At 35.6% G+C, this 13,419-nt stretch overlaps 1 protein-coding gene across 1 annotated transcript; it reads right to left on the bottom strand.

The window, feature by feature from the left end:
* Window positions 1-8,606: 8,606 nt before the first annotated feature.
* LOC101342470 (olfactory receptor 5K4-like) lies at window positions 8,607-9,588 on the bottom strand. The gene is given in 2 exon segments (XM_012559727.2): window positions 8,607-9,038; window positions 9,040-9,588. Coding segments are annotated over 2 exon segments (960 nt in total). The 5' UTR covers window positions 9,568-9,588.
* Window positions 9,589-13,419: the final 3,831 nt, after the last annotated feature.

The raw sequence follows: 13,419 nt of genomic DNA, 5'->3' as shown, positions 1-13,419 counted from the left end.
CAAACTCATGATATGAAGCTAGCATAACTCTGATACTAAAGCCAGGTAAAGATACCACAAAAAAAAGAAAATGACAAACCAGTTTCCCTCATGAACATAGATGCAAAAATCCTCAACAAAATTCTAGCCAATAGAATTCAACAGCATATCAAAAAAAAAATAATTTATCATGAACAAGTGGGATTCATAACAGGTATGTAGAGATGGTTCAGCATTAGAAAAATCAATCAAATGTAACCCGTCACATAAATAAAACAAAAGATAAGAACCACATGATCTTATCAATCAATCAATACAGAAAAGGCAATTGACAAAGACCAGCACCCATTCCTGATAAAAACTCTCAGCAAAATAGGAATAGAAGGGAAATTCCCTGACGTAAAAAGGGGCGTTTATACAAAGCCAACAGCCAACATGATTCTAAATGGAGAGAGAGAGACTGAAAGCATTCCATTTGAGAACAGGAACCAGACCAGGATACACTTTTTCACCATTCTTATTCAACATTGTGCTGGAGGTCCTAGCCAGAACAATATGGCAAGAAAAAGAAATAAAGGGCATCCAAATTGGTAAGGAAGAAGTAAAAGTAACCCTGTTAATCAGAGGGGGCTGGGAATAATATGTTTGGCATTCAGGTGATCCACAGGTATGTCTTGGTAGTCCCTTACCCAGGTTTGAGAATAAAGTGACAAGTGTAAGAATCATGACCTGAAAAGGGCACGGTAACCAGAGCCTCAAAATCCTAGGGATCAGACCTCTGTGTCACCCCACCATGTTAGCCACCTAAGCTAGCAGAGGTATTAGGTAAAGGGGAGAGGAACCGTGAGGAAGAGAAGAATATTAATTTGGGCCTTGAGAATAGCTGCAGCAGTGGAAGCTGTAGGCTGTCCCACTAACTTTCATCATTTAAAATTCTCCAGGAAAACAAAAGAACCAGAATCCTGGAGGAGCTGTTCCCAGAACTTATTATATGAAACAAGTGACTCTGAATAGTTTAAGAAGTAGACTGTAGTGGATCTAACTAAGCCCAGATCCCACCTTAATTCCCTAGCAATGAGAATGCTGGTAGCTGACAATTCTCATCTGAATTCCTGTCCAGGAATTGGACTTGGCTGAAGAGAGTTGCCTTATCCATTTCACACCTTTTCCTTGGGGCAGCCTGCATCCAATAACCATTCCATAGGAACTATACATTCCAGAGCCCTTGTTTTAATGCATGGAAACTCTGAAGGAAAACGCTAGCTCCTTACTTCCCCATGGAATTGGTTAAGGTCTTTGTTGTGAGTACATTGAAATTAAACTCAGCCATCTGCCCAATCTTAATTCCTTCACATCCTTAGTAAGTGTTGGTTGAATCTGAAAGTATTCCCCAACAAACTTCTTCCATGCAAAACTCCATCTCAGAATCTGTTTCCTGGGGAACTCAACTTAGACAAGGTGCTACAAAAACAAGATCACAAGGTTAGAAGACACAACTAGCCGCATCCCTCAAAGATGAACCATCTATTTAAGAAATGGCAAATCACGTACAAATAGAGCAGGGTGCACTCAAACTAATAATTTAGTAATCTACAGAATCCCCTCACCCCTGCCTAAATAGAATAATCTATCATTGCTGATCCAGAGAAAACAAGGCAATTAAAAATACACAGAAAATTTACAGGCAACATCCATACAATAATAGATGAAGAAAACAGAAATTGAAAATCAAAATATTTCAGCTGATGAAAATTCTTCCCAGGAAAACAACCATGGACAGAGAAAAAATGTAACACAATGTCTCCAGTTAAACTAATTATCTTTAAGCAAGCATTTTCAGATAAGGAAAAAGACCTTTTATAAAAAATTCCAAAATAAGAACTAAAATGAACAAAAAAAAAAAAAAATGTAAAATGAGAACTGTCTAACCTAGAAAAGATATTGGACAAAATCATTTTGTAAATTAAGACTAAATTACAAGGTTCCCAAGACAGAAGGGATTCTACACTAAAAGTAATGGCATTAAAGAGAAGAATGAAAACAGACAAGAGAATGAAAATAAAAGAAAAAGGTAAAAAGAATCTGAGGGGGCATGATAGGTATGGAAGAATAGCAAATGTGATACACCCCACATAAAACTGGAGTTCCTACAGAAGAAAAGACAATAATGGAGCAGAAATAATATTTAAATTATAATCCAAGAAATTTTCCAGGAATAACAGAAGACTTAAGTCTGCGTATTAAAATAATGTACCACATACTTGTGATAACTGATCCAGAAAAGTCAATTCCAAGATATAGCCTAGTAAATGTATTAGAATTTAAGATTAAAAAAAAAAAGTTAGGTCCCAGACTGAGCTGGAGAAAAATGTAGAAGAAAATTCTAACTCACAAAAAAAGACCAGATTTACTGGTCTGACAGAGACTGGAGAAACGCTGAGATTATGGCCCCCAGACACCATTTTAGCTCAGTAATGAAGTCACTCCTGAGGGTCACCCTTCAGTCAAAGATTAGACAGACCCATAAAACAAAATGAGACTAAAGGGGCACACCAGCCCAGGGGCCAGGACTAGAAGTCAGGAGAGGACAAGAAAGTTAGTAATAAGGAACCCAATGTCGAGAAAGGAGAGTGTTGACACGTTGTGGAGTTGGTAACCAATGTCACAAAACAATATGTGTACTGTTTAATGAGAAGCTAGTTCGTTCTGTAAACTCTCATTACAAAAAAAATTATCTGTACCTCCATGTAGAACAACAACTTCACTTTCAAAGACAGAAAATCAGGTTGGCATCTGATTTCTCAACAGAAACATACAAAGCAAGATAGATATGGATAAATATTTTCAATAAACTTAGGAGAAAGAATGTGAACCAAGAATTTTGTCTCTAGCTAAGTGATACTTTCCCAGTAATATATGTAGAAAGAATTAAGCAAATAGAAAATTGCTATTAGAACACCACAGAAGGCTAGATCCACTTTAAGGAGGAACAGGATATTGTATAGTATCAAAGTATCTCTCCAAAATATTTATTAATTACCGTGTGTGTTAAGAAAGAAATGAGGCTAGATCCACTTTAAGGAGGAGCAGGATATTGTATAGTAGCAAAGTGTCTCTCCAAAATATTTATTAATTACCGTGTGTGTTAGGAAGGAAATGAAAATAAGAGTGTGTATATACAGGGTTGCTATAGGGTCACTATGAGTCAGAATCAACTCGACAGCAATGGGTTTGGTTTTCTGGTTTATATATGCATATACATTTATGTGTTCTTTTTCTCATTTTTACATAAGAAATAGAGGAAATATAAACCAGAAGCCAGTTAAAATTATTATTATTAAATTAATTATCATTACCAGTGAAAATCACATATAGAGCTCTTTGGAAAAATGTCTAATTCCAGTTCTGAGGTGGTAAATTCAGAGATTAGCTTAGACATTTTGTGCCAGAGAATAAGAAATCTATTACAGTCTCCTGGTGTCATATCTGAAGGACTTGGGAATCGGCTTAAAATTTTTGAGTTAAGTATCTATTGATCTAAGATGGGACACTGTTGGCATCAAAAGGTACAATAATTATAATGGATTTGAACTGATAGAATATGTTAAAATCCATAAGTTCATAATGATAATTTTAAAATTATTGGTAATCCTCATTGGATATAAGAAAACACCTTATTATTCTTAAAACTGGTAATTAAGTTTATTTAATCTGCTTTTCCTGTATGAATTAGATTCATTTTGTACTATCAGGTTTGTCTTCATTGAAGAAGTCAGGCTTTGGGTCTTTAAACATGAGAGAAAGGAAGGAAAGAAAGAAGGGAAGAAGAAAGGAAAAAATGAAAAAAGAGAGCAAAAAAGGGATGGAAGGAGGGAGGGAGCCAACAAAAGACAGAGGAAATAAAAAGGACTGAAAAACAAAAACGTACAAAGATATTCATTCTGAGATTTCATAAAGCCAGGGATAATGAAAAACTCCTAAATGCTTTGAGACGGACAACAAAGGAATGAGAATCAGAATGACATGCAATTTCTCAAAAGCAACACAGCATGCTAGTATGTAAAGGAAAAACGCCTTCAAAGTTCAGAATTATTTCAAATTTAAAATTTTTTAGAAACCAAACTATTAATCATGTGTGAGGAAAGAACAAAGATATAACCTGTCTAGACTTCAAATCTTGACTGTCAAAGAGGATGATAATATTTCTTAGCAAAATAGAGAATGAACAATGAAGAGGAAGATAGAGATCTTGGAAACAGAGTATTGAACACAGGAAATCAGGAAAGGGAAGTCTCAGCATGACAGCTGTGCACTGGGTCTAGAGAATAATCTCTTTAGACTGGAGCAGGAGGACTGAAAGCGCCAGGACAGAAGTCTCCAAGGTAATGAAAGAACAAAAGATTATTTAATATAATTGAATTTTTGAAGAATATATCTGATAGGCACATGTGTGAATCTAAATGAGCAAAAGGGAAAATGAAATTTGTATTATTAAAAAAAATCACAAAATCATACAGAAAAGGAAATATAAGCATGATACACAAGTTGTCTTAGCAGTAGAAAGTATTTGCAAGCCCCTAATAGAAATTGATTTTCAAAAATTACTGAAAATAGTGTTATACCATCAGGGAAGAGGGAAATGGGAAGTTTTAAACAAACGAATGAACTTTTATTTACTATGACAAGAAGGAAAAGAGTCTTGGTGGTGCAGTGGTTAAACCTTCAGCTGCTAACCAAAAGGTCAGGCAGTTGGAAACCATCAGCCTCTCTGAGGGAGAAAGATGTGACAGTCTGCTTCTGTAAAGATTACAGCCTTGGAAACTCTGTGGGGCAGTTCTATAGGGTCACTACAAGTTGGAATCAACTCGATGGCAATGGGTTAAACCAGGAAGTTAGTTAACATGTCTACAATTGACAATAAGAAATATGATGGTAAATTGACAGAGAAATAGCTACATAATTAGCAAGTGGTTGTAACTGGAATGCTTAGGTTAGAGTGGGTAGAACACAACAGTTTTTGAAATACATTTTTAGTACTATCTTAAAAATTGGTTTGTGATAAGATATTTAAAAGAAATGTAAGGAGTGAAAGCAGGGAGACCAGTTAGCAGCTATTAGTATTGTTCAGGTAAAAGATGATGGCAACATGGAATTGCATGCAGGAAGTTGTAATGGAGAGAAGTGGGCACATTTAAGATATAGATATTCCCCTACTTATGATGAAGTTGTGTTCCAATGACTCCTTCATAAGTCATTACTGTTGCTTTTTATTATCAGTGTCTTTATAAATCCAATCTTTATCTGTCTCTCAGGGTTGACATGAGAATGATAACATCAGCAAATTGCGCACTGCAACATTGTATGTAGTATATATTACTAACAATAAGATGTACCAAAAACAAACAAGCAAACCAAAAAAACAAAAAACAGATGTTGTAAGCATGGTTCCTCATAACTCCAATGTGTTGTAAGTGGGGACTACCTGTATTTCAGAGATAGAGTTTACAGGTTTTGTGAAAATTTGGATGTGATGGGAGAGGTAGAGGGAGGATTACTCTTAATTTCTGTCTTGACCAACTGGTTGAATAATGCTACCATCAAGTTGAAGAAGACTGGAAAAGACCATGGTGATAGGAAAATTCAAGAGTTGCAGTTTGAACATGTTAAATTTGAGATGTATTTGAGACATCAAGTGAAGATGTCAAAGAGGCAATACACGAGTCTGGGGATTAAGGGAAATGTCAGAACTGGAAATATACATTCTGGGTTATCTTCATATTGATGACAATATTTGTTGCTGTTAGGTGCTGTCAAGTCAGTTTCGACTCATAGCAACTCCATGCATAACACAACGGAACACTACCTTGTCCAGCGCCAACCTCACAATACTGTTGTTATGTTTGAATCCATTGTCATTGCACTGTGTCAGTCCATCTCCTTGAAAGTCTTCTTCTTTTTCGCTGACCCTCTACTTCACCAAGCAGATGTCCTTCTGAAGGGACTAGTCCCTCCTGATAATGTGTCCAAAATATGTAAGCTGAAGTCTCGTCATCTTTGCCTCTAGGGAGCATTATGGCTGTACTTCTTCCAAGACAGATTTGTTCATTCTTCTGGCAGTCCATAGCATATTCAATATTCTTCTCCAACACCATAATTCAAAGAAATCAATTATTCTTTGGTCTTCCTTTTTTCATTTTCCATATTTTGCATGCATATGAGGAGACTGAAAATACCATGACTTGGATGAGAATGAGGTGCACCTGAGTCCTCAAGGTGACCTCTTCGCTTTTTAAGACTTTAGAGAGATCTTTTGCAGAAGATTTGACTAATGCAATACGTCATTTGATTTCTTGGATGTTGATTGTGGATCCAAGTAAAATGAAATCCATGACAACGTCAATATTTTCTCTGTTTATCATGATATTGCTTATTGGACCAATTGTGAGGAATTTTGATTCTTTACGTTGTTGTGTAATCCATACTGAAGGCGGTGGTCTTTGATCTTCATCACTAAGTGCTTCAAGTCCTCTTCTCTATCAGCAAGCAAGGTTGTGTCATCTGCATATCACAGGTTGTTCATGAGTCGTTCTCCAATCCAGATGTCTCATTCTTATTCATATAGTCCAGCCTCTAGGATTATTTGCAAAGCATACAGATTGAATTAGTGTGGTGAAAGGATACAACCCTGACGCACACCTTTCCTGATATTAAATCACAGACTATCCCTTTGTTCTGTTCAAAAGACTGCCTCTTGGTCTATGTATAGGTTCCTCATGAGCACAATTAAGTGTTCCGGAATTCCTGTTCTGTGAAATATTATCCATAATTTTTTTATGATCCACACAGTTGAATGCCTTTGCATAGTCAAGAAAACACAGGTAAAATATTTCTGGTATTCTCTGTTTTCAGCCATGATCCATCTGACATTAACAATGATATCCCTCATTCTACATCCTCTTCTGAATCTGGCTAGAATTTCTGGCAGTTCCCTGTGAATTTATTGCTGCAATATTTTTTTAATTATCTTCAGGAAAACTTTACTCACATGTGATATTAATGATATTTTTCTATAATATCTGAATTCTTAGGATCACCTTTCTTTGGAAAGGGCACAAATATGGATCTCTTCTAGTCAGTTGGCCAGGTAGCTGTCTTCCAAATTTCTTGGCATAATTGAGTGAGTGCTTTCAGTGCCTCCCTAACAGAATATAAGGGTAGAAATTGAGTCTGTCATATTTTATGTTGTGCAGGTCAGCTAGGCTAGAAATAGACCTCATATGTGTTTGTATGGAGCCTGGTGGTGCAGCGGTTAAGTGTTCTTCTGCTAACCAAAAGGTCAGCACTTCGAATCCACCACCTGCTCCTTGGAAACTCTATGGGGCAGTTCTACCCTATCCTATAGGGTCATTATGAGTTGGAATTGAGTTTGGTTTATGGTTTATGTGCATGTACATATGAGTGCACATGTATAAAAAGAAGGCATGTGAAATTGGTTGGGAAGAACTAGTTAACAAATGCTTCTGCAACTACTTTTTATCCATTATAAATCAAATTTTAATTCTTACTTCACAACATTTAAAAATGAATTCCAGTTGAATTAAAATGGTATGTATAAAAATTCATGCTATATAAAAAAGGAAATATAAATTATGTTTATCAAATAATCTCTGAATGAGGAGGGCATACTAATTTTAAAACAAATGGAAAAGATAAATAGTAACCCATTGACATAGGATCATTCATTGAACAATCCTTTCTTCATTGATTTATGGTGTGCTTCTTATTTTCTGCAGGAATTTACTTTTGAATAGTCTGATCTGTTCCATTGATCCATCTATTGAATCTTGATAAAAAGTTGACTGTTTTAAATATTAGAGCCTCATCATATATTTTAATATTTAATACACAAATTCTATTTGTTTTATTGTTTTTTTTTTCTAGAAAATCTAGAATTCTGATTTTTTTCTGGTTCCCAAAAAGTCCTCCTTTGATATTTATTCAAACTAAACTTATCTGTGGAATATTTTGAAAGACACAGGCAAAAAAAAAAAAAAAAGTACATCCTCACCTCATGCCATATACTAAATAAGTTTCAAGAAGTATTAAGAGTTAAAAGTAAATTTAAACTATCAAAACAGGAGAGAAAGAGGAGAAGATGAAGAAGAAAAAGAGAAAAAGAAGTGTTGGTTAATATCAGACCTCAGATTAAGGAAAGAAATTCTAAACAAATAAACATAAAATAAGCCATACAAGAAAAAAATCAGTAAGTGTGATTATATCACATTAAAATGTTTATGAAATGTAAATATCACAAACAAATATTAAAAGACTGCCAACACACTGGGAAACTATTTGCCACAAATAGCCATAACATTTTAATATCTTCTCTATCCACAATGGTACAAATAAATGAGGGGGAAAATAACCAATATAATCAAGGAAAACTGAACAGACAATCCATAGAAGAAATGAAAATGGCCGATAAACACATAAAATATTGGATTAAGGTTTGGCAGAATATTTTGAAATTGTAGTCATACATGTTTTAACAAACACAGCTAATGATATAGAGATTAATATTTTATATAAAACATATTTTTCTTTTCCTATGGAAGCATTTTACTAAATCAGCACCAATTTGCTGTAGCGGATAAAGTCTGTTTAAGAATATTATAGTTCCTCATGATTTTTTTCAAAACACTTATCACTTCCTTATTTCTCAGACTATAAATAAAAGGGTTTAATAAAGGAATCACTATTGTATAAAAAATTACGACTGGTATATCTTTATCCCCTTCTTCAATTGGTCAAATACACATGAGAAGACAAATGTAGAATATGGAGACAGAGAGAAAGTGAGATGCACAGGTAGAAAAGGCTTTACCTCTCCCTTCTTTGGATTTCATTCTGAAAATTGTGAAAAGGATGCAGAAATAAGATATCAAGACAGTGGCAATGGTGAAGACTTGAATAGGCATTGAAAAAATATATACCATTAGTTCATTAATAAAAGGGTCAGTACAGGATAGTCTGTACAATGGCAAAATATCACAAAAAAAAGTGACCAATTTGATTAGATATGCAGAAAGTTAACCTTAGTAGAAGCACAACATGAATCATGGAATGCAGGTTACTAGCTATGAATGTCCCTATGGTCATCTGAATGCAGAGTTGTTTCGACATCATGATGTGGTATTGCAGTGGACTACATATTGCCACATAGCGATCATAGGCCATTGCTACCAGGAGAAAGCAGTCCGCAATTTCAGCAAGGCAGAGAAAATAAAATCGTGCCATATATTCATAGAGGGAAATCATTCTGTCCTTAGAAAAAAAGTTCTCTAACATTTTGGGGGTAATGGCACAGGAACAGCAGGAATCCATCAGAGCCAGGTTGCCCAGAAAGATGTACATGGGTGTGTGGAGACGGTGCTCCATGAAAATCAACACCACCAAACCAAGATTTCCCACCATGGTGATCAGATTGATAGCAAAGAATACCACAAACAGAAGGATATTCAGATCTGGGTGATCTGGAAATCCTATGAGGATAAACTCAGTTGTCAAGGAGTGATTCTCTTTAGCCATTCCTGACTTCTCTGTTGAGACAGAAACTGTGGAGAAATGAGATTCTAAATTAGAATGCCTACTTTCCCATATAATTTCCCTGGGCACGAAAAGAAAGAACCTCCTCTTTAACCATCCTGTGCTGTGTCCTGAAAGCTAGCACATACGCAACAGGTCATGTCATGTAAGAAGAAGACTATTACAGAATGTGTACGCAGGGATTGCCTGGAATGCTCTAGGTGGAACGCTTTTTCCTCATGAATTATCCAATGTTAGTATACAAATTCATGGTCAGTATAAATAATTTGGCATTTCCAAAAGTAAAGACAATTTTCTTATGGTATTTTTTTCCTCAAGGGAAAAGCAAGTTTTAAGCACGATCCTAGTGGGATCAACGTTTGGAAATAATTGTTCTTTAAACATTTTACATGTTATGATTTGAGAACTCCACGTATCACAATTTGATAAATGGTTTCTCTATCTTAGTACCGTTTCACAGATAAGGTCACCAAGAGATATGTAAAAGAAAGATTTATTCATCCTTCAAGACAGGGTAAGAATATAGAACATCTTGGATTTTCTTAATAAGTTAATTTGGATATAATTTTTATATTTATCTCAACACACTCTGGATCCTACTCCTATCTTGGTATTACAAATCACCCCAAAAGTTATTACTCTTAATCATCCATTTATACTAATACTGCCTCTCTAATTTTAAGTATCTCTCCATGCATGTTTAATGTATGAGGTTTGGTGATCAAGTCTTCTTTACCCATGTTCACACTCTTCATGATAAATATCTTTCTGGTGCCCTTTTAAACATCTATGGACGCTAATGTCCTTATTTTGGGTGAATCCCTTGGAGGTTCTCTATTTGTTTGATTACTGAAGTTTACATACTCATTATAGACTTCTAATCCACTGTGTATTAATTGGAGTTCAATGATCACCCATTTTTTTCATGTTTATTGTAGCTTAGCAATCATAATATTACAATATTCCAGGTGCAGAAGAATCATGGATTTTAAAGAATGATAGAAGCATCTTTCTTTTCTTCCAGTACTACTTTTAAAATTGCTTAAAGTCTTTGAACTCAGCATATTTCAGATAGAAACTTTGAAGAAGAGTCTATAATGATTATTCAAAGTACTTTGTTTTGAAAATTTCTTTGTTTCTTACCATTATTTACACTGCATTCCATATATTGTTTTTGTTTTTTTCTTTTCCCTCATATAATATAGTTAGGTTTCCTGGAGTTTTGTCACTGGAAGCTTGTGATAAAATTAATAAAATAAGTTTACCCTTTATATTTTAGGTCCCTAACACTAAAACTCCTTCAGAATTAGAGTATTTTGAAAAGATGGCAAAAATATCAAAAGACTGCTTTACATCATTATTTTAGCAACGCCAATGGTAAATCAACTAAAAATACATACTGTGTGGACTTTGGACAAATGGATTTAGTTTCCAGTAATCAACATTTAATATAGAAGGTATTATATAAAAAAATATTGTGTGAAAACTCACTTTCTCTTCCCCAGTGCAAAATATAAATTATTAAACTAACGTAGAAATAAATTTTATTGTACTTTCCAGAATTGTTTTACCGAGTTATTTATAGCCTTACCTGTATATTTGCTGATAAAACAATGGTAGTTTTGGACTCTGAATAGGTCATAATTATCCAGAGTATTGTGTCTCGTTATGACTTTCCATAACGTATTCATTTAGAGAAAAGTCAAGTGGATAAAACATAAAAACAATGAAAAATGGTTTATACATCTGTGTAGCAAAACTTTAATACAAAGAAATTAGAGATCAGTTCTCATATTTTGAGTTCACTGACAGAGATTTATTTTATAGGAGCTGATTGGCCACCTGATGTTGTTTTTAGGGAAGTTCAGAATAAAAACCTTGGTCTTTAAAACATTTGGGAATAAATTATGAACATCTGGGATACTCTCTCTACCAATAGGTTAGTGACAATCATTATGTTATCAGTTTCAGGGCAAAGCTAAAGTTTTCCATTGATTCTAAAGGGATTTTCTTGGCATTGGGGTATTTCTGCAGACTCCTAATCTGAGAGACATGGCTCCCAAAGCACAGGTAAACCAAACAGCATCAGTTAGAGATGGATGCCTTTTGAGATTCTGAGATTAAATCAAATGACCATAACTAATGTCAATTTAAGGATCACCTTGTTGGTTTTTTATACACCTGACATATCTCTCTCTGTATATTTAATCTTGCTTATGTGAAAACTATGGTGGAGAAAAAAAAGATTCATATTGATTACTTAATGAAGGAAATGGGGATTAAACTGAAATTTGAAGACAGATTTGGATCTGTGGAGGAGAGGCAAAAATGTGATGTGATCAACTAGGAACTTATTCCTCTCCTTCACTCCCTATGATGAATCTGACCAAATCCTATAGTGTCATCCTTTGAAACAGCTCTAACACTGCATTTAGTTTCACATAAGAATCATAAGATAATTTTGCAATTGGTCTTCCATCTCCATCCTTATCTTCCTCCATATGCCCTATGCACTCCTTTACTCAAGAGCTGTGTTTTGGCTCATTACTCTCCAAACCAATGCACGTCCCTTATCTTGGTATTCCAGGGCTCCATAGACTGCTCTTGTATCACCTCTGACTTTATTTTCTACTATTCATTCTTAAGAATCCATTTCCAGAGACATACTCATTACTTACCTATTCCCTTGGTGCACTAAGGTTCAATCCTGACTCAGGATATTTACTCATATTTACTCTTCATCTGCAATGCCCTCTTCCACCTATTCCTCTGTCCAAATTCTACTTACCTTTTATATAATGTCTTCATGAGACAGCCCCATAAATAACTACTGTCTTCATGACACATACAATTCTTTTTCTCTCTTTTTAAAAAAATTTTTTCCCATACAAAAATTTATACATACATTCTTATATGACTCTAATTGCTCTCCCCATACTGTGACAGCACACTCCTCCCCCGATTCCCCATGTCCATTCAACCAGCTCCCAACCCTCTTTGCCTTCCCATCTCACCTCCGGACAGAAGCCACCCATTTAGTTTCTTGTATCGACTTTAGCTAAGAGGCACACTCCTCACAAGTAACACTTTATGTCCCACAGTCCAGTCCAATCCCTGTCTGAAAAGTTGGCCTCGGAAATTGTTTCAGTTCTGGGCTGATAGAGAATCCAGGGGCCATGCTTTCCGGGGTTCCTCCAGTCTCAGTCAGATCATTAAGTCTGCTCTTCTTACTAGATTTGAGTTCTGCACCCCACCTTTCTCCTGCTCCATCCAGGACTCTCTGTTGTGTTCCCTGTCAGGGCAGTCATTGGTGTTTTAGCCGGACACCATCTAGTTCTTCTGGTCTCAGGCTGATGCAGTCTCTGGTTTATGTGGCCCTTCTCTCTCTAGCACTAATACTTTCTTTGTGACTTTGGTGTTCTTCATTCTCCTTTACTCCAGATGAGATGGGACCAATTGATGCATCTTTGATGGCCACTCGCTAGCCTTTAAGACCACAGATGCCATTCACCAAAGTAGAAAGCAGAACATTTTCTTAATAAGCTTTGTTATGCCAATTGGCCTAGATGTCCCCTGAAAGCATGTCCCCCAGGCCCCTACCCCTGCTACTCTGCCCCTCAAAGAGTTTGATTGTATTCAGGAAACTTCTTAGCTTTGGTTTAGTCCAGTTGTGCTGACTTCCCCTGTAGTGTATGCTGTCCTTCCCTTCACCTAAGATAATTCTTATCTACTGTCTAGTTAGTAAGTAACCCTCACCTTCCCTCCCCACCCTCCTAACCATCAAAGGATGTTTTCTTCTGTGTTTAAACCTTTTCTTGAGTTCTTATAATAGTG

The sequence above is a fragment of the Trichechus manatus genome, unplaced genomic scaffold, assembly GCF_000243295.1.
Source record: "Trichechus manatus latirostris isolate Lorelei unplaced genomic scaffold, TriManLat1.0 scaffold00299, whole genome shotgun sequence".
NCBI lineage: Eukaryota > Metazoa > Chordata > Mammalia > Sirenia > Trichechidae > Trichechus > Trichechus manatus.
The sequence above is the reverse complement of the archived record's forward strand: the minus strand, read 5'-3'. Positions and strand labels throughout refer to the sequence as shown.